Here is a 27,946-nt window from a genome sequence, read left to right as displayed (position 1 = left end):
CCTCCGCCGTGACGAATCGGCGCCCGGCGGGAACAGTACCCCGATTCGGGCAGTTCTGAGGAACGTATAGGGCCTGAAAAAAATCCTTGACTGCACGGAGCGTCACGCGTTCTCAGCGGGAGGTTTATTTCCCCAAAGCCGGTCGGGTGGCGCCCGGACAGAATTTAAGAAGAGTGTTGAAAGTGCGAGTGCGGAAGCTCCGAGCGCGAGGGGCGGGGCGTGCGCGGGACAAAGGGAAGCGAGGCCGGAGCTGCGGGCGCCTTTTCTGCCCGCGGGTGAGTGTTTCCGACGGGGCTGTGCCGGGGCGGGAGGATGGCGAGTCGTGGTGTCCCGGCTCGGCTGGACTCCGAGGCCCCGGGGTTTGCGGGGGGCCAGGCCTGGCCGCGGGGCCAGAGCTGGGCGCTGCTGGCGGCCTCCCTGAGGCCTAGCGGAGCGAGGGTTGGGAGGGAGTCCCAGCTGGTTTCCGTCCTCGGCGGCTACCCTCGCCCCTTGCACTGACCCCGCGGAATTGCTCAGAGCAGCTGTGCATGCCCCGCTGTCGTGGGGTTGCTGGTAACGTGCATCCTCCACAACAAACCCAAAGGAAACGACCTCAGGGGAAGCCCTTGGGGCGAACCTGGCCCGTGGTCATCACCCCGGCAGGAAGGTGGTTTCCCTTTGGTTCAGGCAGCGCCCAGAGGGCTCACGGTGCGGCTTACAGTGAAGAGCGAAAGCTCTGGAACAGTTTGGCCTGGGTTTGAAACCCATCCCTGGCATTTCCTGGCTGTGTGTTTTTAGACAAGTTACTTAAACCCACGGAGACTCCCTTTTTTCCTCTGTAAAATGGAAGTAGCGGTACATATCTTGCTGGTAGTTGTGAGTAGAAAGACGAAATACTGTAAACAATCAGTCTGTCCTGTATAAGTTATTCAGCAAATACTTGGCTGGTGTTTTATGTCAGGCAGTGGGGATGGATCCAACGGTGGACAAATATACAAGCCGGCTGTTGGAATTTATGGTATAGCCAAGGAGAGCAATCATTTAAAAGAATTAACAATGAGTGATGTATACCGGGGCCTTGTGGCAGTTATTGTCTGGGTCCCCACAGCAAGGCCTACTGAATGTTGACAGCTCCCTGAAAGTGAGCAGGAAGGAAATTGGCACCAGAGGCAGTGGTTTCTGCCTGTTCCTTAAAGAGAGAGAGACCCAGTTTAGGCCATTGAGAAAATAAACTACAGTATTTCTTTCCACACCAGGCCTCTAACTCCTCATGCTCCGGGGAATTCCACTAACATGCAGAATAGGAGCAAAGAAAAATCATGGTTGTTTCATATAACATCGTATGGAAGTACTCCAGTAGTCATGGACGTTAGTTGCCTTTTTTCTGAAAAACGAATGTCTCTTTGTTTGCACTGTGTGTGATGTATATTGATGTCAGGAACAAGCTCGTGTGTATGATTGTGTCACGAGCTGGTAATATTAGGGCAAAACTTATTAAGGATTGAGCTAGGTACTGGGATTACGATAATGAATTAAGTGGTCCTGTTTCCAGGCAATACACAATCTAGCCATATTAACGGGTATGTGATATAATACACAATATCATAGGTCTGTGTAAATTGAGTAGGAATACAGGTGAGCAAGCAATTATGCCCACATAATTTATCAAGAAAACTCCACTAAGGAGGTATATTTTGCAATGGGCTATGAAGGGTTAATGAGAGTTTTTTAGGTAGGGTCTCAAAATTTATTCCCAACAATTATAGAACTATTTACCACTAGGAGAGAATATAAAGCTCATTCGCATGCCAATTACCTTTTGCACTGCCTCCAGGAATAAAATGCTGCTCCATTTTAATAGAGGTTGTTTTGTGGAAAGGAAGGGAGAGCTGCTGCTGATCTGGGAGCTGTCAGTATCTGTAGGCCTCCTTAGTGTGGGCCCTGATAATACATCACATATTTTTATTGGTCTGATTAAATGGGTACATGGCATCAGCAAAATGTTTTACATACAAGAGGTGGCTCAGTACCATAAAAAACTTCAAAGTACATGTCTAATATTCTAATATCCCCAGTAATTTGATTTAGTCATTTAATTCTGATCAACCGAATGACCTAAAGAACTAGTTATATGCAGAAGGCTTGGTTACTAGAAGATAATGTAATTTTACTAAGAAATACCAATTAAACTACCCTATTCTTTAGGAAAACATTCTCTCATGCTTGCTGAGTTTTGATTCTCTTTTTTTTTCTTTTTTTCCTTTTTTTTTATTTTAGTGTCTCAGATTCATTCTTAAGGAACTGAGAACTTAATCTTCCAAAATGTCAAGTAAGTTTCATTTTTTTATATTTATCAATCTATATAAATAAGAGACTAATGCCCTAGCAAATGGGAATTCCAAAATACTCTCTTTTTTTTTTCTTCAAAACAGGACCATTGGTAGTTTTGTTGCATAGTATTATATCTCAGTTGTTTACAAGAAGTTATTTATTTTCTTTCAAACAGAAAGACCATCTTATGCCCCACCTCCCACCCCAGCTCCTGCAACAGTAAGTTTTAATTTTCTTGTTAATGTAATAGCCAAGTCTGGCCTTGATACAAAAACCCAGATGTCTTCCAGGAAGGGTCACTCAATCATCACAGCAACAGGATGAAAAATTCAGCTTAAAAAAAAAGCACTTCCTACTAAATAAAATAACTCTTTGTATCTTACCTTGAACCATCCCCAACATTTAAAGAAACATACTGCTGAAAGGCCAACCTCCTGTGCTCAGTTTTGTTTTTTTTTAATGGGAAATAGCTGACAACTTCTAACACTTCTCTCTTATTAATCTCTTATTAAGAGTCTTTCAAGTTGATATTGAATGAATGCTCATTCTGGCATTTATCATTTTCAAACCTAACCTTAAACTGGTTACATTTTTCTCTCCTTGTCTATATATAATTTTCATATTAAACAATAAAACTTCCAGTTCTATAATAACACTCATCGTAAATCTTTATTTTCAAGCTGTTCAAGTAAGGATTTTGTTATCTGTGGGTCAGATCCTGCTATTGAATTTTATTCCACTCCATATTTTATTGATTTGGAATTTGATATGTTTCAAGGTGTCTAAATAATAGTTGTGAACTGTTTTTTTCACCCAGCAAGTTCTGACCCAGCTTGGTCAGCATGTCAAATAATTGTCCAATCTATATAACAAATTTAACAATAACTTTTCAGGCCTTGCTGAAATAGATTCCTTGTTGTTTTTTATTTAAAACAAAACAAAACACTGTTAACATTGACCATATCCTACAAAAGCATTTCTTTAACAGCTGTTAGCCCTCCTTCCAGACTCCCTACCCCCTAAATTTGAAGCTAGTTTACTAATTAGGTCCTTGTGTAATTTTGTTTTCTCCACTAGATAACTATTCCTAATTACTAACCCTTAGATAAATGTTTTAGTTATGTTTATCAACAATTTGGTTTTCTTCAGTAAGATGTTTTTAAAAAGAGATATTGTATCACATGTCCTCAGTTCAATTTATAGAACATATAGTCTCTAAAGCTACTTCCAGTAGATCTTAAAGTCCTGTGTTTGCTTTGTTTTCTTTCTTAAATCAAAGAACATTTCTTATGACCATCTCCTTGGCCCTCTGCTAGTGGCTATACGGGTGGAGTTGAACAGTTGAGATTCCTGACTTCAGAGAGCTAACCATGTACTTCATTTTTGGAAATGGTATAATTGTCATGTTTTAGTTTGAATTTTTTTTAGCTCCCCTACTTAATTTTCATACATTATTGCCTCAGTGTTGAACAGTGATTCTCATTGTTTATGCAACCTTTGAAGGCGTCATTTTGATAAAAGTACTGCCTCAGGTAGTGTATAGTATCTGGAAGACACACTTGATTTTTTGAAATAGAAATAGCTCCAGAACCAAGTGTCCGCCTATGACTTCTCAAATGTTGAAAGGGACTTTTTTTGCCTTTCTTTAGTCCTATTTCTGTACCATTATAGTTTCACATTGACACATAAAATACAGAAGACTAAGGATTAGGACATCCAACAGAGTGGCTATTCAATGAGTTATCTCCTTCCTTTCTTTCCATTATTTCTACCACCACCATCACAATCATCACCACCACCACTACCACCTCCAGCCCCCAGGTGTACCACTCTAAGTAATATACACTCCTTTCGTGCCTTTGGTACTTCATCTGTGCTTTGCCTACTGAAATAAGCTCAATTTGCGTCTTCTATAACTATATAGACTAGAAATTGATCAGTTCTCTTCTCCTAAACAGTATCAAATGCTTGAATATCTTTCGGGGACTAAGGATATGTGCAACATATGTGCAGCGGCATGTTTTAGAAAATTGTGTTTATTTTATAATGGTTATAGTTTAGTTGGAATGTGTTAAGTGTATTTTGCATCATACAATTCAGGACTGATGTTATTAATTGCATGTTAAAATGAAATTACTATCACTTGTTTTGATTGAATTTCATTAGGGAAAATACTCTACTTTTATTCTCCCTTTGCTACATTCTTTTTATGCATTATACTTTGATTCTCATGAACATTGGATGTCATTGTATTAACCATAAGGGCAGTGCTATTATAAGAGCCCATTTGTAATCACATCAACACATAATTCACAAAAGCCAAGAATTCTGTTGTTGCAACGAGTAGTTGTGTTTTGAAAGGGCTAGAGCTATCAGGAAACTAGATTTTTTTAAAAAAGAGAGTTCAAGCCTGTCAACTGGAAAAGTAGTTCCCCTTAACCAAATGCAGAAATTGTTCATGATTGACCTATGGAAGATGGATCAAAGAAGAGGCGGAAGAGAAAGCCTATAAAAGGATGACTGGGTTAAAAAGATCAGACAGTACCCCAGAATGAAATCCATGCATTTCTTACAAGTCTTTGTTTTGAAATCATGTATGTGACATCCATTGAATCCCACATATGTTCTTTTCTATTGACAACTTCTGACTTCCTGATTTGAGTCTCCTCATTTCTCACATTATATAAAATGATTTAAAACTGTCTTTGAAAGAAGTCCATTTCTTGTTTTTGTTTTTAGTAGATAAATACATCGGCAGCATCCACATAACTGTCAAATAAATCATGTTTTGTTTTGCATGTAAAGTGTTTTCAGACTTCTAGTTTATCACATTTCAAGCTTTCCTCTCAAGCATATATTGCTAAGTTGTTATGTCATACTATTGACCATAAAGTAATCCTGAATGTTTGAGACACTTCACTGTATTGCTTATCCCAAAAATGCAAGCACACACATTCAAACTCACACAAACACCACTGGCCCTTGCAGAGAGAGAAAGGGAAAAAGAGAGAAAAAACCCACTTGCAGACTGGTTTCTCAGTGAAGGAAAAAGAGCAACTCCAACACATCATTGCTTGTTTAAATTCAGGTTGCTTTTGCATGCCATATGCAGATCATTTTTCATTTCTGTGTTTTCCTCGTTTGAGCTCATTTCTCATTCGTGTTTTTGTCTCATTTGTTTCCATCAGCAAATGCCCAGCACACCAGGGTTTGTGGGATACAATCCATACAGTCATCTCGCCTACAACAACTACAGGCTGGGAGGGAACCCCGGCACCAACAGCCGGGTCACGGTAGGAGAATCAACTATTACAGCATCCGGCAAACAACTGGAATTGACCAGAAATGCCTTCAGAGTTAGGTCCTTGTGAATCACCAGCACAGCCATTAAAAAAAATTTTTAACCTGGCTTTTGGACTATCTTAAACATTTGTTGTACGATCTTACACTGAACTATATATAGTGAGATCTGGATATGTATATAGAAGAAAAAAACTTCATTCTTTTTGGTGGTTGGTAGAGATAAAACCTTGGGCACTTAATGCTTATACAATGTGTAGACAAACCTAGAATTTCTTCTGGTTAAAATACCCTCGTTGCGATGAGCATTATCTTTCATTTAAGGTAATTGGCATTAGATTCAATAACTCAGTTTCTTAGTAAAGACTGGGCTTACAGACCTGCTTTTTGGCTGGCCTATCAGTTTGAATTGCTACACATAATTATTTGTCTTTTGGATTTAATAGTTGACCTTCTAACTGAGATTCACTTGTCTTCAGTTAAAAAGAGAAAAAGACTTAAGTGTCACATCAAAGAATTACAGAATGAAAGTGGAATGAAATTAATTTGAAGTACCCAACTAGGTATTTACAACTAGAAGTATGCTTATAATCCTTAGTGTAAGGGATATGACTTCTGAAGATGTTTCATTTAACTGAGCAATCTAAGAAAAAATAAATATAAAAGTAAAATAAATGATAAACTAAGATAATCAAAATTGGGTGATATACTTTTTATTTTAGAATCATCTTAAATTCCAAGGAAGTTTAGGTACCAAAGAAACAAATAACTATACAAGTGATTTACAAAAAATAAATAAAATTAATCCAAAAGCCAAATACCTGCGTACATTGGGATATGGTATTGGTGAGAATCTCTACAACCCGGATGACTGTAAACTCCCAATACCTGGTTTTCATTTGCTATGTTCATAAGCAATTCAATTAATGTGACCTCGGAAAGCCCTCTCACCCTGTAGTCAGGCTAGAGCCGAAAGCATGTGACTACCGAACTCTCTTGGTAAGCATATTACTTAGCTTGATAGGTTTTGTTTGTGTCTAAAATTTTCATTGTTTCTGCATAATTTGTACTTCATAAGCATGTCAAGTTTTATGTGCCATGCTTTTTTCACGGTATCTGAAAAGAATTCTGACAAAGTGTGTGTGTATGCATTTCACAATGCATACAATTTTTATGTGCATCGGTACGTGTTTTTCCCTGGCCTAAATGTGTTGTTTCAGGAATGTAATGGGTTGCAAAGTTATCAAATGATAAAGAACATTTTAATTTAAACAAGGAACAGAATCAATTTTGGACCATTCATGTTAATGCAGAAAATTACTCATGAGCAGTAAACAAAAATGATTACATTTTAATTGCTCTATACAGTCAGCTCTTGATTATCTATGTCGATGGAATAGAAATGGTGGTAACTGTAATATTAGAATCATTTGTATTTCGGTTTGTGTAAGCATTTTGTTCTTAATTTGGATGTATCTCTGAGAATTCTCTGTTATGTGAACTAAGTGAAATCATTTAATGGAGACTTATTAGGAAAAAGAAAGTGCACTCTGTCTTGGAGCCTCGGTCAGTTATCTGTTTCTCCCCATTCCTTCTTGGGAATGTTGGAGCCAGCATTTCGAGTGGGCACTAGCTTCAGGGTAGATTTGGATAAGAGGGTTGTAGGGTGTGGAAAACTTGGTGTTTGGGTTCCTTGTGGTGGTTTTCTTTGTATTACTGTCCTCTCAATATCAGATTAAAGTATTAAACTGCTGTTTAGACTTAACCTGAAAGGCCTAGGAAATATGGAGGCTTTTAGCCTGTGTTAATTCCAGCCCCTTCAACTTTTAGTGACCTCTGTCTTAGGTCATTGAATCATTCTCTAAGAAAATTAATTATGCCTAAAGTTTTACACTACCATTTTTATATATCTAATTTAAGCCATGTTAGGACTCAGTAGATCTGATTTTGACCATTATGAAAGTGTTCTATTTTAAGGTGACCGTAATTACGTATTACTTTGGCTGGTTTGGGGGGTGGAGGGCTCCTGCTTGGTATTATTGTCTGCAAATCACCTTAAGTCTGATTTGATGGAATGATTCTGTGAAACCCTATGAAGTAGCTCCCTGTAGGCTCTACAGAAAGTCTGGTTTTCCTGTTGATCCCAGTACACTTGAGTAGTTGTCAGACAATAACTTATCTAGCATGTTGAAACCTTTTGGAGTGCTTGTGATAGCTGTGAGATGGAAATCACTCCTGGTCAGGTCTTCATTCTCTTAAGTACAATGTGAAAACAGACTGAGATAAATGTTTAAAACAGCTTATTTCTGTACTTTAGTGGAATTTCTATCCCAGAAAAAAACCCTTAAATGAGATCCTACCAGAGAAACAGCTGAGAATTGGGAAGAAACAACAACACGCTTGAGTAACCAAAATAAATTTCACAAAATCATGGACTTTATTTGTGTGAGGTTCCCAGGACCTTACTCTTATGTAAGCACAGTTTTAACAAGCATAATTACTTGCTTTCCCCCCAACTCACTGCCAGTTAGAAGCAGAAAATTGGAAAGAGGGAGAGTTGCTGCTAGAGATAGGTTTCCTGATAACAGCAAGGAAAGAAGTAGCTAAAAAAAAGGAACTGTGCCCTCCAAAAGCATTTAGACAGTTTAGAAAGATGTCTAAGATAGTAGATGATAGAGTTGTTTAATGATACAAATCTTTAGTATCCTCAAAATCAGCTAGAATCTAACTTTGTTGTTATTTTGGGTTTTGTTTTGTTTGCATTTGTAAATTGACTAGTCAATGTAATGAAAATAGAACCTCAATATGTGGGTGATTTGGGTACCTTTATTGGAGAGGAAGGAAGAGAAATAATAGGCAAATCTATTAATGTTATAAAATGCAATTTGAAAAATAGCCAAGAGCAAATATTACTATAATTTGTCTTTTAAGTGTTTTAATTCAACATATTCAAGCATAGACATTTTAGAATTTTTTACCTCTTTTTTCAAAAGTGGTTAACAGTGACCTACCAACTTCAGTTATTGGCACAATTCCAATTTTATTTGTAACCTACTTCATGAAATTCTCGAGATTTGTGTTGGATATGAGTTGGAAATGCTTCCTAATTCATGTATGAGTAATCAGACTTCTGTGTGTCTTGCTCTGATTTCATGACGTAAGGCTAGCCTTGTAGGAATTCCTCCCTACCCACCTGCTCCTTGAAAGAACTCCAGGCCCTGAGACAGCTTCCCTTCCTCTTCATACCGCAACTGTTGACAGTTTCCAGCCCCTGTGGCTCACCTCCCTGCATTGTCCACTACTGGCTAAAAGCAGGGTCTGTCTGCATTGACACCAGCATGAGGTGTGTAAGGATGCATGTGAGGAGTGAGGAGAGAAGAAATACTGCTTCAGAGGTGAAGTGCTTTCTAATGATGTTGTGTATGAAGAAGCAGAGTTATTGAGAAGTATATAGGGATGAAGGGAGACCTGCACAGTGGAAGCAGGCATTGTGTGGGAGCAGTGGAATGGGGTGCAGACATGCTAATCTCTGAGCCTGTGCATGAAAAATAAGGTTATGATTGGGGTCCCAGCCCAGAATGGAGGAGTTTTCCCTGAGGTTTTTATCACAGTAACAACAGAAGAGCAAGGGAACAAAATGTCACTTTAGTTTTCTTACAAGGATTTGCCAGTCTCTGTCTTGATAATTAGAGCGAAGTCAGCACTCTAATTCACCCCTGCCTGACATGGGAGAATCTGTATTGGGGGTCTTCCAGAAGTTAGCGGAAAATAAAAGTAATTCAGCCATGGTTTTATTCTGGGTCCTTGAGCAAATGCAGTCACATACATTAAGGTGAGACTAAGTTCAGCAGTGGGCATTCTTGTGTTGGAATTCTGTGGAGTGCCCACTAGAAGTAATCTGGTATCTCTTTCCTAGATACTAGCCCATAGAAAGAACCGATCTCTTATCTTTCTTTTTCTTTTTTTTCTTTAACCCACTTTTTTCTTTACCTGTTTTTGTTCTTTTTTTAATAAAAAACGTTTTCAGTCTCCCCTCCTCCCCTTTTTCTTCTGTTTTTCTTTCTGTGTTTTCCCTACAAAACCGAAGTATTTTAATCAAATGGAGTTTCTTGATACACTATAATGGCCCATGTCTGCCATTTCTCTGTTCCTGTTAAGCTTGTTTGCCCCTCCACTGTTACTAGGACTAAGGATAAAAAAGGCATGACTTTAGTTCACACTTCTTGACCTCCTTTATAGAAAACCATTAGATATAGGCATAGAACCTGAAGAAAAATTAAATCTCTAGTTGTGGTAAATGAGATAAGGTTTCTTGTTACCTGTTTTTGAACCTAGGAAGTAGTTTTTGTGACGGTGATGTTATTTATGTAAGGGTGCATTCTGAAATGGTACAAATAGATACAAAGTGCCCTATAGACAGTGTGAGTATGGCTGAGTGCTGAAAGAGTTCAGATTCTGATGCAGATAATCAAGTGTTGACTGTATGTGTAATGGTAAATTAAGCAAAATAAAAGAGTGCCAGGTAATGTCCTAAATGTGGGACATTTGATATATAACCATGTATTTCGACATGTGGATTGTTATGTAATAATTTATTTGTTCTTACAGCCAGGTTGTCAAAGCAGTAGCAATAAACTACTATGTAAAATATTTTTAAATTATGTGCTTAAAGTTGTTTTCTTCATTTTCTTTTGATGTGAACATTTCTGAATTTGCAGTGATAGCTATTTTCAGTGGAGAAAATATAAGACTCTTGTATCCATGGACGAGTAGAAGAAAGGCGCATTAGAATTTTTTTAAGCCACTCTCTTTCATTTTGCTGGTGAACTTCTTACAGCTGAGTAATGAATGCATTTAACTCTTTTGTAGGCATCCTCTGGTATTACGATTCCAAAACCCCCAAAGCCACCAGATAAGCCGCTGATGCCCTACATGAGGTACAGCAGAAAGGTAGGTGCCAAGGAGCCAGGAAGGAGTGGGGACTACCCACCTTTGCTGCTTTGCTTTCCATCAGATTTCAGATCGGCTTAGCCAGCTTTTCTGTGTGTAGTCAGAGGAAAGGATAAAGAATTGCAGTTTTTAAAGAAATTAGTTCGGATTTTAAAATTCCAGGGGTAAAATCCAACAAGAACATAATTAAATAAACTCTTAAAATCCTTAAGACATTGTTATATAGCCAATGTTGGTTAGTCTTTTGGAGAATATTTAATGACATGAGGAGAATGTTAAGTGAAAAAAGGAATATAAGACTGCATGTATTAGTACCTTATTTTTATAAAAATAATAGCAACTACATGTTAGTTTGAACGAAGAAAAAAGCCAAAAGACGTGCTTATGTCTAAGTAGTAAGCTTATGATCATTTTTATTTTCTTTAGACTACCTTGAATTTTCTCTCTTTTTGTGTGTATAATGAACCTACATTACTCTTAAAATAACATACAGCCAGTATCTTTATTAAAGACCAGAGCATTTAGCTATTTCCATCACTAGTTAGAAATTTTTTAATTTTGGGTCATAATTGTATGTGTATTTGATGATACATTGTATTGTGTTATGTAGATTAACCACTTCTAAATTCTGTGAACCCTTAGACATAGACTATGTTATGAGTTAGCTTATTTTAAGTATCTGTAACGATTGGAGATGTCTGAGGTCTGCCTTAAAGCAATGCATCAGACTGTAGGTGAAATGAGACTGGCCAGCCGTTGATAATTGTTAAGCAGGCTAATGAGAACATATAGACTTAATTCTGTTCCCTCTGCTTTTGTTTATGTTTTAAAATGTTCTTCTTAAAAAGTATTTTTAAAAGTCTGTAGTTTGGGGCATTAATACTGAAATTTCATGTTTCCTTTCTAAGGTCTGGGACCAGGTAAAGGCTTCCAACCCTGACCTAAAGTTGTGGGAGATTGGCAAGATCATTGGTGGCATGTGGCGAGATCTCACTGATGAAGAAAAACAAGAGTATTTAAACGAATACGAAGCAGAAAAGGTAGAGTGGGGTGCAGCGGATGGGCATATGGGAAAGGCGTAGTGTTTGCTTACTGTCTCGAGGAGAAGCGGAAGATCTAGCCAGACAGCAGAGGCTGCCTGCGGCTTTGTCTGCCTGAGTCAAGTCGCAGAATTTCTCTAGGCTTCAGAATCCTTATCTGTAAGAAGGAGATAATGATGGTGTCTTTTGATATTCCTATGAGATTATAGAGGTATCATTATAACCTGCAAAATGTTAACTATAAAACTGAAAACATTTGAATTTCAGATAGAGTACAATGAATCTATGAAGGCCTACCATAATTCCCCCGCATACCTTGCTTACATAAATGCAAAAAGTCGTGCAGAAGCTGCTTTAGAGGAAGAAAGTCGACAGAGGCAGTCTCGCATGGAGAAAGGCGAGCCTTACATGAGTATTCAGCCTGCAGAAGATCCGGATGGTAAAAACGGCGGGGGGGCGGGGGGCATGCTTTCTCTGAGAAGTAGACTATGACAAGTCTTTTTAAGTTTTTACTTCCTGCCCTAAATGGAAAACAAAGCATAATTTAAGTGCCATTTCATTATTTTGATTATTTTTAGTAAGATTTGTATGTGAATTTTCCACAAGAGAAAGAAATATCCTTTTTAGTGCAGAAAATAGCATAAACTGATTATTGTTTATCCAAATCTTTGTCCTCAAAATGCCTGAAAGGTTTTTGAGCCATAATCAGTTTTGCCTCAACTGCTTTTAAAAAGTTAAATGCCTTCTAGTTATATATTTTGTTTTCTTATTGGTTACCTAAATTCTGAATTAAGGACTCTTAAGAGAGCAAGTTAATGAGTGGAAATCAGCACTATGAAATTTCTTTCCAGTTAATTGAGAAATCCAACTAGAATTTATAAATATAGTTCATAATAACACTCATGAGGGTATACAAATTTTATACTCACACACAAATAACAGCTTCCTCATTGACATTTAATGAATAGTCTGCAGGTCTACAGAGTGCATCCCTGGTCGTGTGCAGCCAGTTAGGGTCTGCAAGGAGCCCCAGAGCTATCTACCTGCAGCTGTGAGCATATTCATCCACATATAAGCATGCTGTACAACTAATGTTTTCTCTGCATGCTGCTGTGATATGGAAAAGGTTGGAAGCTCTAGCTACAAGCAACAAAAACATCAGAATAATTTTAAAGTAATGGTAACAAAGGAAAAGCTTGTAAGAACTTTAAAGAAGGTGCACCCTTGAGAGAGGGAGCAGTAATACCACCTAAAGATATTAATAAACTGATACACTGAAAAGGAAAGAAAAACAAAAATGCTACTTTAAAAGAATGGCAAATATTCTCATAAATACAGAATAGAATAAGTATAATGAATAGCTTGTGGAGTAGAAACTATCAAGTGTTAAGCAGAATCAGCAGTGCTAAAGACACACTAGCATACACAGACCTTAATTACCCAAATTTAACAATTAATGCAAGAAAAGCTTGCAGAATTGAAAAAAGTAGAATGTCCAGTCTACAGGTAATTGGAAGGATGGGGCTCAGTATAAGATGACACAAGCAATGTAGAAGCCATAAGTAGAAAATCGTTTTCAGTAGGTGAAAGTTAACAGGGTGTACATTGAGATTGATTGAAGGGATTACTCAGGAACAATTTTTTTTTTTTTTTATGTTTTATTTCAGAGAGAGGAAGGGAGAAGGGGAGAGAGAGAGAAACATCAATGATGAGAGTCATTGATCATTTGCCCCCTGCACTCCCCCTACTGGGGATCAAGTCGACAACTTGGGTATGTGCCCTGACCGGAATTGAACCTCGATCTCCTGGATAATAGGTCGATGCTCAACTGCTGAGCCACACCGGCCAGGCAGGAACAATTTTTAAAAGGGGTTCCTTTTCTCTGCTTCTCAAACTTCTTCTCATTATGTGTCTTAAGTTTAAGATAGGATCTTAAAGCTGCTAGTAAGAAAGAACAGGTAGTAATTAAGATGCCAGGATAAGAATGACTTTAGACCTTGGACTTTATCCCTCATAACTGAGTAGAAAAAAGACTTGAGAGGTGGAAATGTACATAAAACCAAGAGAAAGGCAACATGTCCATGAGTGCAACAGCTGCTAACTTCTTTAACAAAGAAGACTATTAAAACTCCTACAAGACATACTCAGTTATTCTCACAAGACAGTGAAGGCTTTTTTTTTTTTTTTTTAAATATATCTTTATTGATTTCAGAGAGAGGAAAGGAGAGGGAGAGAGAGAGATAGAAACATCAATGATGAGAGTCATTGATTGGCTGCAGCCCGCAACCCGGGCATGTGCCCTGACTGGGAATGGAACCCCGATCTCCTGAATCCCAGGTCGATGCTCAGCCGCTGAGCCAGGCCGGCTGGGCAGTGAAGGCTTTTTTAAATGACATTTTAGAGAGAATATTCATGAGATAAAGTGAATAACTGGTGAAATAGAAAATAGAAGCCCACCCTTCCCCTCCACCCAAAAAAAAAAAGCCAGACAACCAAAGTGTAAAGTAAGACAAGCCCCTACCATTGGGCAGTACTGGAGCCATGTAAATGAAAGAAACAAAAAAAGATAACTTAGATAGAGGTAGCATTAATGTACCATCTGTAATCATAAATGTGAATGTGAAAACCTCTTTAAACAGTAAAGTCACAGGACTTTTTTTAAATGGCATCTTTTATTCCAGCAAATTTAATTTCAGAAGTATATATCCTAAAGAAGTTACTCAAAAAAAAAAAAAACCAAAAAGTGATTTGCACAACAGTTTATAGTGGTGCTGTTTATGATAATAAGAGTTTTAGGAACTACTTAAGCACCACATGATAAGGAAGGTGTTGAACTATGACCGAGCAGCTCAGTTCTGGCCTCTAGCAGAGTTTTCTGCAGTGTGGTCCTTCCACCTCTGATGGGACACTAAGGTGTTTAGTGGTTGAGAGAGGAACTTTTCTTTTAATGCATACTATTTAAGAGAAGTTCTTTTTTTTTAGTGAGTTAATTTAAATAATAGTAAGTAAATAATAGTACAGGTTGTCAGTAGATATGTCAAAAACTGGAGGCGATAAAGCAAAGGTTAAGATTAAGGAAACACTCTTGCATAGCTACTAAAAATAAACATATATACCAGATCCATACTGTATATGAATTTGAGTGGATGCAAACAACATAGTACCTTTACACACTGACAACTGTAACTGTAAATTGATAAAAATTAGAAGTAAAATTTGTTTTTTTCCTGTAAAATTGCTTTAGGGCCTTAGTGGTATTTTAATCTACTAAAATGTATGTTGTGCCCAGCTGGGCGATAAAGATATATTATAAATAAATAAAATAAAATGTATGTGCTGGTCTGGGAAACTGAATATTGCTAGAGATAATGTTTTCTCTGCAGTGAGCATTTTCATTACTTTAATATTAAAGTTCTCTGGTGACAGAGACACCACCTGGTTCATATGTTGTCATCAGTTGTAAATGCCTTAAATTACTATCAAGAGAGTGAAACATTGGGCAGAATTTTCATTTTGCCATCATATGCAACCTTCATATTCCCAGGCTAAAAGACACGTGGTTATATCCCACTTGTGTTTCATCCAGATCCTCCTCAGACACATATCATCTCTTAAAGATTTTATGAGAAATCCAGTACCTTGGCCAATGAACACAGCATGTCCTGTGTGGTTTTTAGTAAATGACTGCCCCAGTGTTCCCATGATGCCCTTTAGACGCACTTGGGAGAGCCATGGCTCCTTGGTAATTAAGTGTGTACATTGTTACACTCTCCTGTTTATGGTTACTGGTGACCTAATTTCCACAACATCTCGTTTATTCCAGATTATGATGATGGCTTTTCAATGAAGCATACAGCCACCGCCCGTTTCCAGAGAAACCACCGCCTCATCAGTGAAATCCTTAGTGAGAGTGTGGTGCCAGACGTTCGGTCAGTTGTCACAACAGCTAGAATGCAGGTCCTCAAACGACAGGTCCAGTCCTTAATGGTTCATCAGGTAAAGTCATAAAACATTTGTTATAATAACGTGGGTCTATGCCACAGATCCCAGGTGACCTGGTTCTCTATAATGCATCACTGTGCCTATTGAATAGGTCCGTGTTCAACCTAACCTGTTCCTGATTCAGGAAAGAGGCTTGAGGGAGTGGACTTTTCCCAGAGATTTAATATGTTTATCATTAAAACTGTAGCGTAGAGCCTTGTAATGGAAAGTATATCCATTAAGAATTTTGAGACATCCTATCTACCTTTTACTGCTTTATTCAATATTTTTTCCAAAATTGCTCAGGCCTGAAACAGTATTTAATATCACATACTTATTAGTCGTAGTGATTCCTCTATGCTACATTTTACTTTTTTTAATCTTAGCTAGACACATTTGTGTAATAAGTGGTTTAAATTAAAAATTCAAAACATCTGTTACAGTATAAGAAAGTGTGAACTATTAAAAAATGAGACTTTTCTATTTGACCTTTGCTTTAGAGAAAGTAATACAGTAATATATTTGCTTTATAAAGCAACTATATTGCCTGATCATGTGTCTTACAGCGAAAACTAGAAGCTGAACTTCTTCAAATAGAGGAGCGACACCAGGAAAAGAAGAGGAAATTCCTGGAAAGCACAGATTCATTTAACAATGAACTTAAAAGGGTATCAATTTACTGTGTTAACTATACTTTTATCACTGAGTCTGTTACTTTTATTTCTCATTCTTTTTTTCCAAAATACTGCTTTTGTTGAATAGTGTTCACTTTCAAACAGGGTTAGTGTCACTATAACCAGTAGATCTTTGCTTTTAAAATTATTCCCGTTTTCTGGCACAATTGTAATAGGTTTAAAATATATAATATGCACACATTTCTAGGACTGTAGCCTCTAGAATCCTCTGATGTTTTAATTTAAACTCTCATGCAATCATGAGTTGTTTTCATTTTATTGAGATTTATTCATCAAATGTCTTTATTAGATGTAGTTCAGTTTGCATTTTGTATTAAAACAGGTAAATCTAGTGTCTGGTAGCCTGAAATGTAAAATGGACGCTTTGCATATAATCCACTACTTTCAGCATTGCCTTGCCAACTGTTTCTATTCCCGGTTTGGGAATAGAAAGTGTGATGGTGTAATGGTTAAGGACAGAGGCCCTGGAGTCAGATCTGGGCCTAACGCTGCTTCCTCACTTGCTACACTATGACTTTGGGTAGTTTTTCCAGAGCAGCTTTCTTCTCCTGTAGACACCAGATCTCAGAGAAGACCTAGAACCATGTTTTTATCCCATATTCATATCATTTATAGCCAAGAAAACTCAGTTTTGAAGTAATTTTTCTGGTTCAGAGTTTGTAAGAAAAGAATATCACTAAGAGAGTTATTTTTTTTCTCACTAGTTATGCAGTTTAAAAATAGAAGTGGACATGGAAAAAATTGCCGCTGAAATTGCACAGGCAGAGGAACAGGCTCGCAAAAGGCAGGAGGAAAGGGAGAAGGAGGCAGCAGAGCAGGCTGAGCGCAGCCAGAGCAGCACCGTCCCTGAGGAGGAGCAGGCAGCCGGCAGAGCCGAGGAGAAGAAGGCGGAGGAGAGCGCGCCCGTGGAGACAGGTAGCATCCCGCCCGCCGGTTTACAGCACTGTAATTTCCCTGCCTCTGCCTCAGTGCTTTTCAAAGGCTACTCTGACTTGTGCCTCCAGTTATTCTTGGTGTGACCTACCCATTTCTTTCCACATCTTAATCTCTTCTAGTAGATTCACTGAATGTGTTGTCGGTGCAAAACAGCAGTGGTGTGTTATCTCTAGTCTTGCTCTTTGAGATCTCGGTCATTTCACCAGATTGAGCCGTGTCATTCCCGGTTTGGGAATAGAAAGTGTGATGGTGTAATGGTTAAGGACAGAGGCCCTGGAGTCAGATCTGGGCCTAACGCTGCTTCCTCACTTGCTACACTATGACTTTGGGTAGTTATTTAATCTCAGTTCCCTCATTTCTAAGTATTCCAGCACCTGCCACAGAGAGTGAGTTCCAAAGGATAAATAAAAAAGTACATGAAATCATTCAGTAGTGGACTTGACATATTATTGGCACTCTGTATTTTAACCTTTGTTGCTAAAATTGTTTAAATAAGATGTGGTCATTGCTCTTAAGGTGAATCATTTTTGGTGTCCTAGGACAGGGCCAAATCTTGCCTGCCACCTGATTTTTAAATAAAGTTTTATTGGAACACAGCCATACCCATTTGTTTACATACTGTCTATGGCTGCTTTAGGGCCACAATAGTATAGTTGAGTGGTTGCAACAGAGACTGCCTGGCCCACAAAACCTAAAATATTTCCTCCCTAGTCTTTACAGAAAACTTTGTTGACCCATCCTAGAAAAATTCTTACTTCTGAGTATACTCAATTTTCTGATTAAAAGCATTTCTCAAGGCAAAAAAATAACATGCAAAACTTACATAAAATACTGAGTAAATTGATTATTATTTGGAATTTTAAAATTACCTTACAGTTTTGTCCCTGACCAGTGCACTATGTAAGCAGGACTAAGCAAAAGTATTATGGGAAACCCAAGCAAAAGTTTCCTGGACCACTGCAAGAAGTGGGAAGGTACTAATCATACTAGTACTCAACTGACACCATCACAAGAAGCAGGAAGGTAGTAATCATACTTAGTACTCAACTGACAACTTCTGATTGACATCTGGAAAACATTTAATGGAATATAGATATTGTTACCAGATATTTCTACAAAATATAATTCAGCAGATTAACATTTCAGATAGTCAGATTTTAAGTTTCATTATTTGAGCTTTTTTCTGTTTTGTGTGAACATGTTTTTTAACAAAATTTGAGCATGAGCACATTTTTGTGGTTAATGCAAGAATTTGAGAGCCAGAGTGTGGTATGGTTCTTTGCTCATTTTGCAACTAAACAGAACACTCTGTCCTTTGCTCTGTTTTATCATCTATGAATAGAACATGCCTTTAGGTCTTTACTTGGGTTTTTATCCTTCTAGCCTAAGGGAAAAAAACTGAAGAAAATTGAACCTATTAAAGCAAAAGCCTCATGCTCTTAATTTCTTACAGAAAATAGCCCAACATGACTATTAACAAGGTACCTAAAATATCAACCTTGTATCATTTCCACATGCACTTTTCATTAAACCCAAAGCACTCCACAACAGCACTGTCCAATAGAAACAAATACTATAAATTTTCTAAGGACATTTTTAAAAGTAAAGCAAAACAAGTGAGATTAACTTTAATAATATATTTAATTAACCTGGCATATCCTAAATAATATCATTTCAACAAGTAATCAACTTTTTTCAATTACAGTTGACATTCAGTATTATTTTATATTAACTTCCAGTATATAGCATAGTGCTTAGACATTTATATAATTTATGAAATGATCCCCCCTGAGAAGTCTAATACCCACCTGACACCATACATTGTTATAGCATTGACTGTATTCTGCATGCTGTACTTTATATCCCGTGTACCTGTAATCAGCATTTTTTGAAGTATTTCTTACATTCTTTTTTCATAAAGTCTTCAGAATCTGATGTGTATTTTATACTTACAGCACATCTAAATTTGGAAGCTAAATTTTCATCAGAAATACTTGGCCTTTATTTAGATTTCATAAGTTTATAGTTGAAAAGTAGATTTTTAAACCCCAAATTGTTCCAAACATGCTAAAAGTTTCTTGGTCACGCTAGCTCATTTTATGTGCTTAATAGCCACGGGTGGTTAGCGGCTACCGTGTTCGACAGTGGAGCTCTCGACTTTAGAAGAGTAAATTTTTGTCTTAGCACTAACAGTGACAAATGTTTGATTACAGAGGAGACACACCTTGAAGAAACGACGGAAAATCAACAGAATGGTGAAGAAGGCACGTCTACTCCTGAGGACAAGGAGAGTGGACAGGAGGGGGTGGACAGTATGGCAGAGGAAGGGACCAGTGATAGTAACACTGGCTCGGAGAGCAACAGTGCAACAGTGGAGGAGCCACCAACAGATCCCATACCAGAAGATGAGAAAAAAGAATAAATGTTGCCTTGTTTTATGTATTCTAAATCCTTTTTTAAATGAAAAATTGTTTTTGAGTTTTAATGGTGTTATGTGGTTTGTGTGCTAATATTTTTCTTGTCCATATCACACCACCAAAAGCTTTTGGACCATATAGCATCATGAGCCAAATGGCGTAGTCACCTTTCTTAAGTGGTTGTGATGATGGTTCTCTTTAGATCTTGTTTCTAGCCCTTACCTGCTAAAAGCCTCAGAATTTAAATTAATTGAGAAAATGCCCACCTCTTTTGGAAAATCATCCTTTGATGCTGCAGAATCTACTCTTACAAATGCCTTCCTACAGCTCACTGGGGTGCTTACCAAAGCCATAGCTTTAAATCTTCTCAGTCCCATCAAAGCTTCCTGAAAGTTCCCTTTCCTGTTGACTTCCACAAAGAGTAGCTTCTTGAAAACGTAATCATGTATGAGTATACATTTGTTCACTTACCCTTCTTTATTTGTAATCAGTGTCAGATAACCAAGAGTTGTGTTAAAGTGTTGAGTGTACCTACAGCTACTCTTGGATCGTAGTGATCGAGATGTAGTCGCCATGGAGTAGTTACTAGCGTATGAAGTATCATTAAGGCGAACATGGCACATAAACCCTGTCCTGCTTTTTGTTATAATTAATATTGGATATGTTCTGGTAAATTCATCCTTATTGTACAGAAAAAAATTTACTTTTTTATCAAGTTTTCCAAAGACAGAGTAGATCACAAAGCTTAAGGAATTGAATATTCTTACAAGAGAGTATATAACTTCAAAATGATTGGCCCATTCTAGAAGAAAAACAGCTGGGAATTAGGTTCAACCACTTGAAATTGTTTTACAATAATCAAAACATTCAAAACCTCAAGGCTCAGGATCCCATAGGTCAAGCCTACCTTTTTGATAAACTTAGTGAAGTCTTAGAGACTAGAAGCGAGATGGTTTGTGACACGTATGCTTCCCAAAAACTAGAATAGATTTTTACTAAATAGTGGTATATCTGATGGTATATGTTTCTTAAAGGTCCAAATGTAATAAAATAAAAGAAAAAGAAAGAAAAAAGTCTCAGTGTTTTTAATGCACTAAATATTTATATGCAAAACAAGCAAATACATGTTGTTAATGTAACACAGTGACAGTACAGAGGGGCCGCTCAGCCGTTATAAAATTGCCTACTCGAAGCCCTGTCTCACCCAGACTGTGGCACTAGCAAGTCCATTTGTACAAGACACTTGTGAAAATTACTTTCCTTACATTATAGTCATGTCACATAGGGAGCTTGGTCTTTTACTCTAAAAGTAAACATTTCTACATTTACATATGAGCAGTATGAAAGAACTTATGACAGTTAATCTGGAAAAGTGGCTCGATAAATACATGTGTAAGCCCTCTGCTCCCATAGAACTTCTCTAGGCACGAGACTTAGCTGATAGTGAACTCACTGACCATGTATGATTCCACTGGACGTTCAGCCTGAGAGGAGGAAAGGAAATGAGGAGAAACAACCCGTTTTTCTAAACAATACATGGAATCTTTCTCCTGTTTCTTTGAGAATCAAAGAACTAATTTATATTTGATAAATTAGGCTTCGTAGGGCTAAGAACTTCAGCCATCTCATTCCCAACAAATTGGATGTCCTCTTTGATAAATTCTCTAGTAGTCAAAACCAGGCAGAGAAGTTGTTAAATAATACGATGGAAAACAGCAAGCTGTCAGGTCACTTACAGAACTGAAGTCTAAGAGGGTGGAAGCGGTTCCTATGCTAAGCTGGACTTGGCGCTCAAAACAGGTATATCTGCCTTTTAACTGCTGTGGCTACTGGCTGAAGGAAAATTTAAATCAGATGGGATTTGACAGCTTTTCATTGGGGGGAGGGAGGGAGTTGATTAAAATTCCCCCTTGTCAGAGCAATTTATGTAGAAACCACCAGTGTTTAAGTTGTTTCCTAGTTTCTTTGAGAATGTGGGATATAGTCAAGATCTTTGATTTATTTTTTCCCTTCCCCATAGGCTTTGGGCAAGTCACTTATCTCTGAGCCTGTTTCAGCTGTAAAATGGATTGAGCCTTCTGTCTCAGTCCCCTTACTGCTTCAAATAGCCATGATTTTTAGTGCACTTATTTTCAATATGAACGCATAAAGTTTGAGGGCTTAAATTTATATTAATTTTTTAAAAGATACACCTTTTAAAAAAAGATTTTATTGATATTTTTAGAAAGAGGAAGGGGGGGAGAGAAACAGGTGTGAGAGAAACATCCATCTATAGGTTGCCTCCCGCACACACCCCAACCAGAGATCAAACCCGAACCCTGGGTATGTGCCCTGATTGGAATCAAACCCACCACCTATTGGTGTATGGGGACAGCGCTCTAACCACCTGAGCCACACCAGCCAGGGCTATATTAATTTTTAACAACAAATGGAAGAGAGGGGAATCCCCCATAGTCCCCCAGTTTTCTTACAGGAGTTTCAATTTCATATTTTTCTCCATCTGTCAACACGCATGTCTCAGTGGCTCGCACAATCCATGAAGATTGTGTATTCTAGAAAGAAGAGCCGGAAAAGGCTCCTAGGAGCTATCTCATTTTAACATGACAATGTGAGCATCCCATGCAAAAGATACAATACTTGATTCACTGTATTTGAAAAGAGAATCTGCAGTTCAACTGATTCCCTCCAAATGTTTAGTTTTGGTCCTTCGCGTTTAGGTACTAGTTTGGGGTTTTAAGACTGTCGGTGCTGACAGTGTGAAACTCCTGCTGCCCACAGTTAAATTGAAGCTTTGGTTTCTCGTGTGAACAGGCAGTGAAGCCAGGATTATATGTTAAATCCTCATTTCAGAAACACTTCCCCCCCACCCCCAAGCACTGCCACACACGCTCTCCCCACCTGGTTTCAGGAGTGGTTTTCACTGCCGGGCAAACGTGGCTGGAACAACAATTGACTTCTCAATGATTTGCGCATTAGAGGGCTTAGCGTCTTTACAAATGAGAAATCCACTGTGTAATCAGCTAAAAAAAACTCAGAGCCTTCTTAGAAGAAATCATGCTGGATATAATTTGGCTTATGGTGATAATGTTTCTTTGATCAGTATGGCAAGGAAAACTCAGAGTTTAGTAGAAAACAATGTAAATGTATTAGTAAGTACAAAACTGTTAATAAATGTCTTAATATCAGGTGGGACCATATGAAATTGCCAAGGTAGGTTTTTATCTACAAAATGATAGTTCACCTGCTTTAACCTAATAATTCTGCATTTTATAGTCCAAATTATGAACTCTTAACAGCAGCTTTCTGAGTGTGAAATGATGGAACTGTTCATTTAAGAAATTATTCAAACCTGTGAAGAATTTTTGTGAGTTTATTTGAGCCAAACTGTCAACAATTGCCTGGGAGAAAAAACCTCAATGGATTGAAATAATGCTCCGGAAAATGGCAGTTTTGCACCTTGTTTTGTGGATCACAAAGGGGGAGACGCAAGTGGGTTACATGAAATCCACTGGTGATAGATTAGGGAGGTGGGAGAGAGCAAACCAGGGAAACCTCGGGGACTGGGTAAAAAGTAAATGATAGGCACATAATTCTTTTACGTAGGTGGGTGGGTCCGGGATAGCTCACGGTCAACAGTTAACAAGACAACAATGACAATGAGAGGATTCATGGTCTCTGCCTTGGTACACGGAGGGCCCAGTAAAAGGGGAAACTGCTTTGTTTTGCAAAGACACTTGTTAATCAGGTATGTTATCTCAGATGCAAAAGATAACCGACAGGCTTAGTTAAGGTAAAAATTAACCTTTGTTAAAGAAAAATACTGCCTTAGTGCATGACTACCCACCATAGGCTGTTTATAGTTTAAAAACTTGAATTTCAGAGCATCATTAGTGGTTGTTACAGGTCTCTGAGTTTGCAAGGCCGCTGTGCAGGCCTTCCCTGAGCTTGTCGGGTTTAGCATATAGCCCCTTTTCGTCCACAGAACTTTCAATTTGTCAGACTGGCCTATATACTTCCCTAATAATTACTGCATATTGTTCAGCAAAACCCTGATTAATATGCAAATCCTAAACTATTAAATATTTAACAGCCCGATTAAAAAATATACTGTGGTAAACAGAGAGTTAAACTAGCTGGCTTACGTTCACATGTTTTCTCATTTAGCACCAAAAAGGTTCTTACAATTCTTTTGCATGTATTCAGGAGTAAAAAGTGCTATGTGGGAAGGGGAAATTCCCAAGTGATATAATTGCTTTTTACATAAAACTGCGACAATAATTGCAGATAACAGACCCCTACGGCAAGCCATTTGAAAGACAGGAAAGGTCAACTTGGACTCCTTGACATTCAGGACTAAATAACTAAAATATTTCTCTCATTAGGCTAAAATCTGTCTTCCTGTCATTTCAACCCTCCCTGGCCCTCCTTCTGCACCTTTAAAGTCAAATAGAACAAATTGAATCCTCTCCCAAGTAAAAGACTTTGGCTTATTTCAAGACATCAGGATGTCAGGTGCCCCTTGACATCCTGCCATAGAGCAGCTCTTCCAGCATTTCTCTCCATGAGCTGGAGGTGAGGGACTATCCCTTTTCTACGTTTGAGGTCTAGACCAGTAGAAAACACCAATGTTTGTCTAACAGGGTAAAACCTAGCTCTTCCGAAATGTACTGCACTTAATCAAGGCACAACATCTCTAGACCTCAGAAACCACCCGTCTAAAATAAGGAGGGTTGTTCTACCATGATCTCGAGGTCTTGTCGATTTATGATCGATGCAAACTCCATAAAATGAGTGCTGATCACCTTTGGTACACGGAGGGAAACGGAGCGAGCAGGTTTAGTTCAGCACAGTGCTTCTTCAAGCTCTGCCATTTCCATTCCAGCGCCACAGTTTTTACCATTTCTAGGTGCCACCTGTACCATTGTTACTTAACAGCTTCCTTTGAATCATCTTATTTACTCCACTTTAATAACTTATTTTAAAAGGAAACTTTGTATCAGCATAAATGCAAAGCAACTGTCTTTTGTCATAAAAAGAGTACTCTTAAACAGATTTTTTACTGGTTATGTTTATACCTAATACACTCTATTTTAAAGAACATTATTTTAAAAGGTCTGCACACCATCCAAAATAATCTGAAGGTTCCCATACGGTAGCCTGGATAAAGCTTTTGGGGGTAAAGGGCACTAAAGGGAAGGTGTTTCTGGCTACCTTGTCTTGTGGGGTTTTTTTAGATTATTTTTAATTGATTTTTTTTTTTTTCTTGAAAGAGAGAAAGAAAGGAAGGGGGAGAGAGAGAGAGAAAGAAACATTAATATGAGAGTGAAATACGGGCATGTGTCCTGACCTGGAATCGAACCACCCACCTTTCAGTACAAGGAAAGAGGCCCAACCAACTGAGCCACACAAGCCAGGGCAGGAATTTCGTCTTCTTAGAAACTATCCCTGAGTAAACAGCAGTTGAGAAGTCAAGGACAAATTAGCGAAAGTTAATCCCAGGATCACCTAATAATAATAAAAGCCAATATTTGTTGAGCACTTACTATATGCCCACGGGCTTTTCATCCTTTTGAGTCACATTTTCTAATTCCAGAAATTAGTATTAGAGTAGAAACTTTACCAGTGAAATCTATACATATAATCTTGGGCTGGAGTTGATCAATCAATTCCTCCAAATCATTTTTCTTACAAGAAGAAAAAAAAGCCTCAGGCTGCAGCACAAGGTACTAAGAGATGTGAAGATGGAAGATTTGTCCTAAGGATTTCATCACTGTGGATCAAGAATATAAAGAACTCAGGACAAAAGAATCTACTCAGAGATCAGTGTTCTTATAATGGGAGATCCCTTTTGAATCACCTGTTTTCCTCCAGAGTTTTCCATGCCACCAAAATGAAGAGAGAGAGAGAGATTTAAAATACATGATCTATGAACTTTTCCGTGATATAAGTTATTGTGCCGCATAGAGAATTGTCCTTGTGTCTCAAAGAGGGTGTTATATTTGCATTTTACCCCTGTTGTGGTTTCCTGTCAATCTGTGAGCATTGGGAAACCTTTGCAAAGCCCTTCCTGGTTGAGTCTCAGAAATTTCAGGTACTAACATCAGAGGGCTGTGGTACAGAGACTTACCCTCTGAACTTTACCCACCTCTTCCTGGGTGTGTGCTTCGGATGCATCTGTGACAGGCAGGTAGACAGACGTGAGCAAAGCAAAGATGCTGCACCGGGTAGAGAAGGTCATCAGGGTGGAAAGCCCTGGATGCCTGACAAAGGACAATTGTAGGGTGGCCCCTCACTCCCAGGGTGGCCTTTCCTCCCCTAGCATATCACTGGTCATGCGGTTTGGACCCCCTGACCTTTCCTCCCTAGAGATAACATCTAGGCCTCAGTTGTATTCCATCTCCAGGTCCAGAAAAGCACCAAAACCAGCCACAGCTGACCTCAGAGCCAGCTGCATTGAATGATGGCCCCCCACCCTGGTGCCTACCAATCCATCAGTAGAGGCCACAACCCTGAAAGGACATACCTGGAAAGCTGCTGAATATTATAATGAGATCTTTCCCTGGGACCTCCCCTAAGATAAAACCATTAGGATAGAGGACCCAGCACTCTCCCCCCTCCAGCATGCCTGTGCCTCTCCCTCCCTCTCTCTCCCCCCGTCAGGCACAGTACCATTAGCTTCCTCACTCCCAAGCTCCAAGGGCCCTTCCTTTGCCTCTATAACTTGTTTCCTAAGCCCATTTCTTCTAGAAATTACTTCTTCCACCTCTGTAATTTTACCAAATAAATGTTCTCTTGCAGCTTGGATCTTGGCTGCGAATTCTTTCCTAGCTGGAACCCAAGTACCAAGGTTGCTGAACCCAGGTTTGGTCTGGCCCCACGGGCCTAACACCTGGTGCCGTCCCTGCTGCCTACAACAGATCTTCCACCTCCTCAAAAAAACACTCCACATGACCTGGGACATTAGCTTTCAAATCAAACGTCAGTCACAGTCTAGGTGGGCAGTTCCCACATTAATGGGCGTCAGACTTTCCCCGGGGAGGCTGCCTGGGCCCCACCCAAGCCTACGGAATTAGAGGTCACCAGGGTGGAGCCTAGGAATCTCTCACATCAAAGTTTCGAGAACCACCAATTTGGCTTAATCCTCTCATCTTCCAAAAGGGGAAACTGAGGCCCAGAGAAGAGAAATGAAGTGACTCATCTAAGACCCAACTGTCTCAGAGCCTGGAGTAGAATTGTTCTTTACAGCTTCTCCTGGTAAAGAGAGCAGATCCTCGGGATATTCAAAAACATGTTCAGACCTAGTTAGACTGAACTTTGCCAAAACATCCTTCACCTTGTGATACTTTTTAATGATTCCCATTATGCCCGTTTTTTTAGACCAGGAACACTTTCCTTGCAATGAAACCCTTTTACTTCTCTCCCCGAAGCAGCAGGTGACAGCACCATGAGTTGTCTCCTCATTGCCAGCACCCCCAGATATCCAAAAGCGGCAGGAACCAGTACCCAGGAACCTAGAGTTTGATATGCTTTCCAAAAGCAAAGCTGATAAAATCCAACCTGGAAAGAATGGAGTTAGACACGAAGAAGGAGGAGCTGCGGAGCGGTGGTTAAGAACAAAGGCTTTAGTGCGGGTCTGGGTTCAAGTCCGGATTTGCCGTTTCAGTTTTCTCATCTGCCCAAAGGAGATAAAACTACTGCAGTTTCCACTTCCCAGGGTGCTTATAAAAAGAAAACAAGAGATTGTGAAACTGGGTCCTAACACTGAAACCAGACCCTAATAATTTTTTTTTTCTAGTCTTAAGTGTCTTTCAGGAGATAACAACTGGCCTCCTCACAGGCCACCAGACCAGCCACATCAGACTGGTCCCAGAGGCTGGAGTGGCACCGTCAGCTGCTAACTGGCCTTAAACTGACCCCAAGTGCACAGCAGAACTAAAGAAGAGATGTTACTTTTACTCCCTGGAGCTCATTAAGAAGCAAGGGGTCCATCAGTAAGGGGTCTGGGGCAGAGACCAAGTCTGGTCGCACACAGGACTGATAAACTCTGCTAGGCTGGCATTTCCCTGCTCTCCGAGGCCCCTCCCACAGCCCTAACCTTACATGGCTTAGTTCCAAGACTACCCAATCGGGCCCTGAATTAGAACTAGTAAATACGTATAATATTTATTACACATTCTTACTCTCCTTACCCTCACCTCTTAAAACTGACCCAGGCTTTTCTTGGGAGAGACTCATTTGAGCTTCCTCTCCGGGCTTGTTCGGCCGCCAGGGGAATACATCTCTATTTCTCTGGGAAAACCTGCTGCCCCAGACTTTT

General features: G+C 39.0%; 1 protein-coding gene across 2 annotated transcripts; it reads left to right on the top strand.

The window, feature by feature from the left end:
• Positions 1 to 232: 232 nt before the first annotated feature.
• Positions 233 to 20,692, top strand: SMARCE1 (SWI/SNF related BAF chromatin remodeling complex subunit E1). 2 transcript variants are annotated; one of them, XM_081160967.1, is made up of 11 exons: positions 233 to 275; positions 2,257 to 2,308; positions 2,486 to 2,529; positions 5,499 to 5,603; positions 10,480 to 10,560; positions 11,469 to 11,600; positions 11,868 to 12,039; positions 15,424 to 15,596; positions 16,148 to 16,249; positions 16,981 to 17,191; positions 19,426 to 20,692. In XM_081160967.1, the coding sequence occupies exons 2-11, from the start codon at positions 2,302 to 2,304 to the stop codon at positions 19,632 to 19,634; spliced, it is 1,236 nt and encodes a 411-aa protein (XP_081017093.1). In that variant the 5' UTR covers positions 233 to 275; positions 2,257 to 2,301; the 3' UTR covers positions 19,635 to 20,692. The 2 variants fall into 2 exon arrangements, with proteins under 2 accessions (XP_081017093.1, XP_081017094.1); XM_081160968.1 differs by lacking the exons at positions 233 to 275; positions 2,257 to 2,308; positions 2,486 to 2,529; positions 5,499 to 5,603 and adding an exon at positions 5,669 to 6,609.
• Positions 20,693 to 27,946: the final 7,254 nt, after the last annotated feature.

The sequence above is a fragment of the Miniopterus schreibersii genome, assembly GCF_964146895.1.
Source record: "Miniopterus schreibersii genome assembly, chromosome: 16".
Lineage (NCBI taxonomy): Eukaryota > Metazoa > Chordata > Mammalia > Chiroptera > Miniopteridae > Miniopterus > Miniopterus schreibersii.
The sequence above is the reverse complement of the archived record's forward strand: the minus strand, read 5'-3'. Positions and strand labels throughout refer to the sequence as shown.

What these genes read in the sequence shown, in the direction of transcription:
- SMARCE1 (XM_081160967.1), top strand. An exon ending in ACGAATACGAAGCAGAAAAG is followed by an intron (nt 11,601 to 11,867) that starts GTAGAGTGGGGT and finishes TTTGAATTTCAG; the next exon opens with ATAGAGTACAATGAATCTAT. An exon ending in GAGCGCGCCCGTGGAGACAG is followed by an intron (nt 17,192 to 19,425) that starts GTAGCATCCCGC and finishes GTTTGATTACAG; the next exon opens with AGGAGACACACCTTGAAGAA.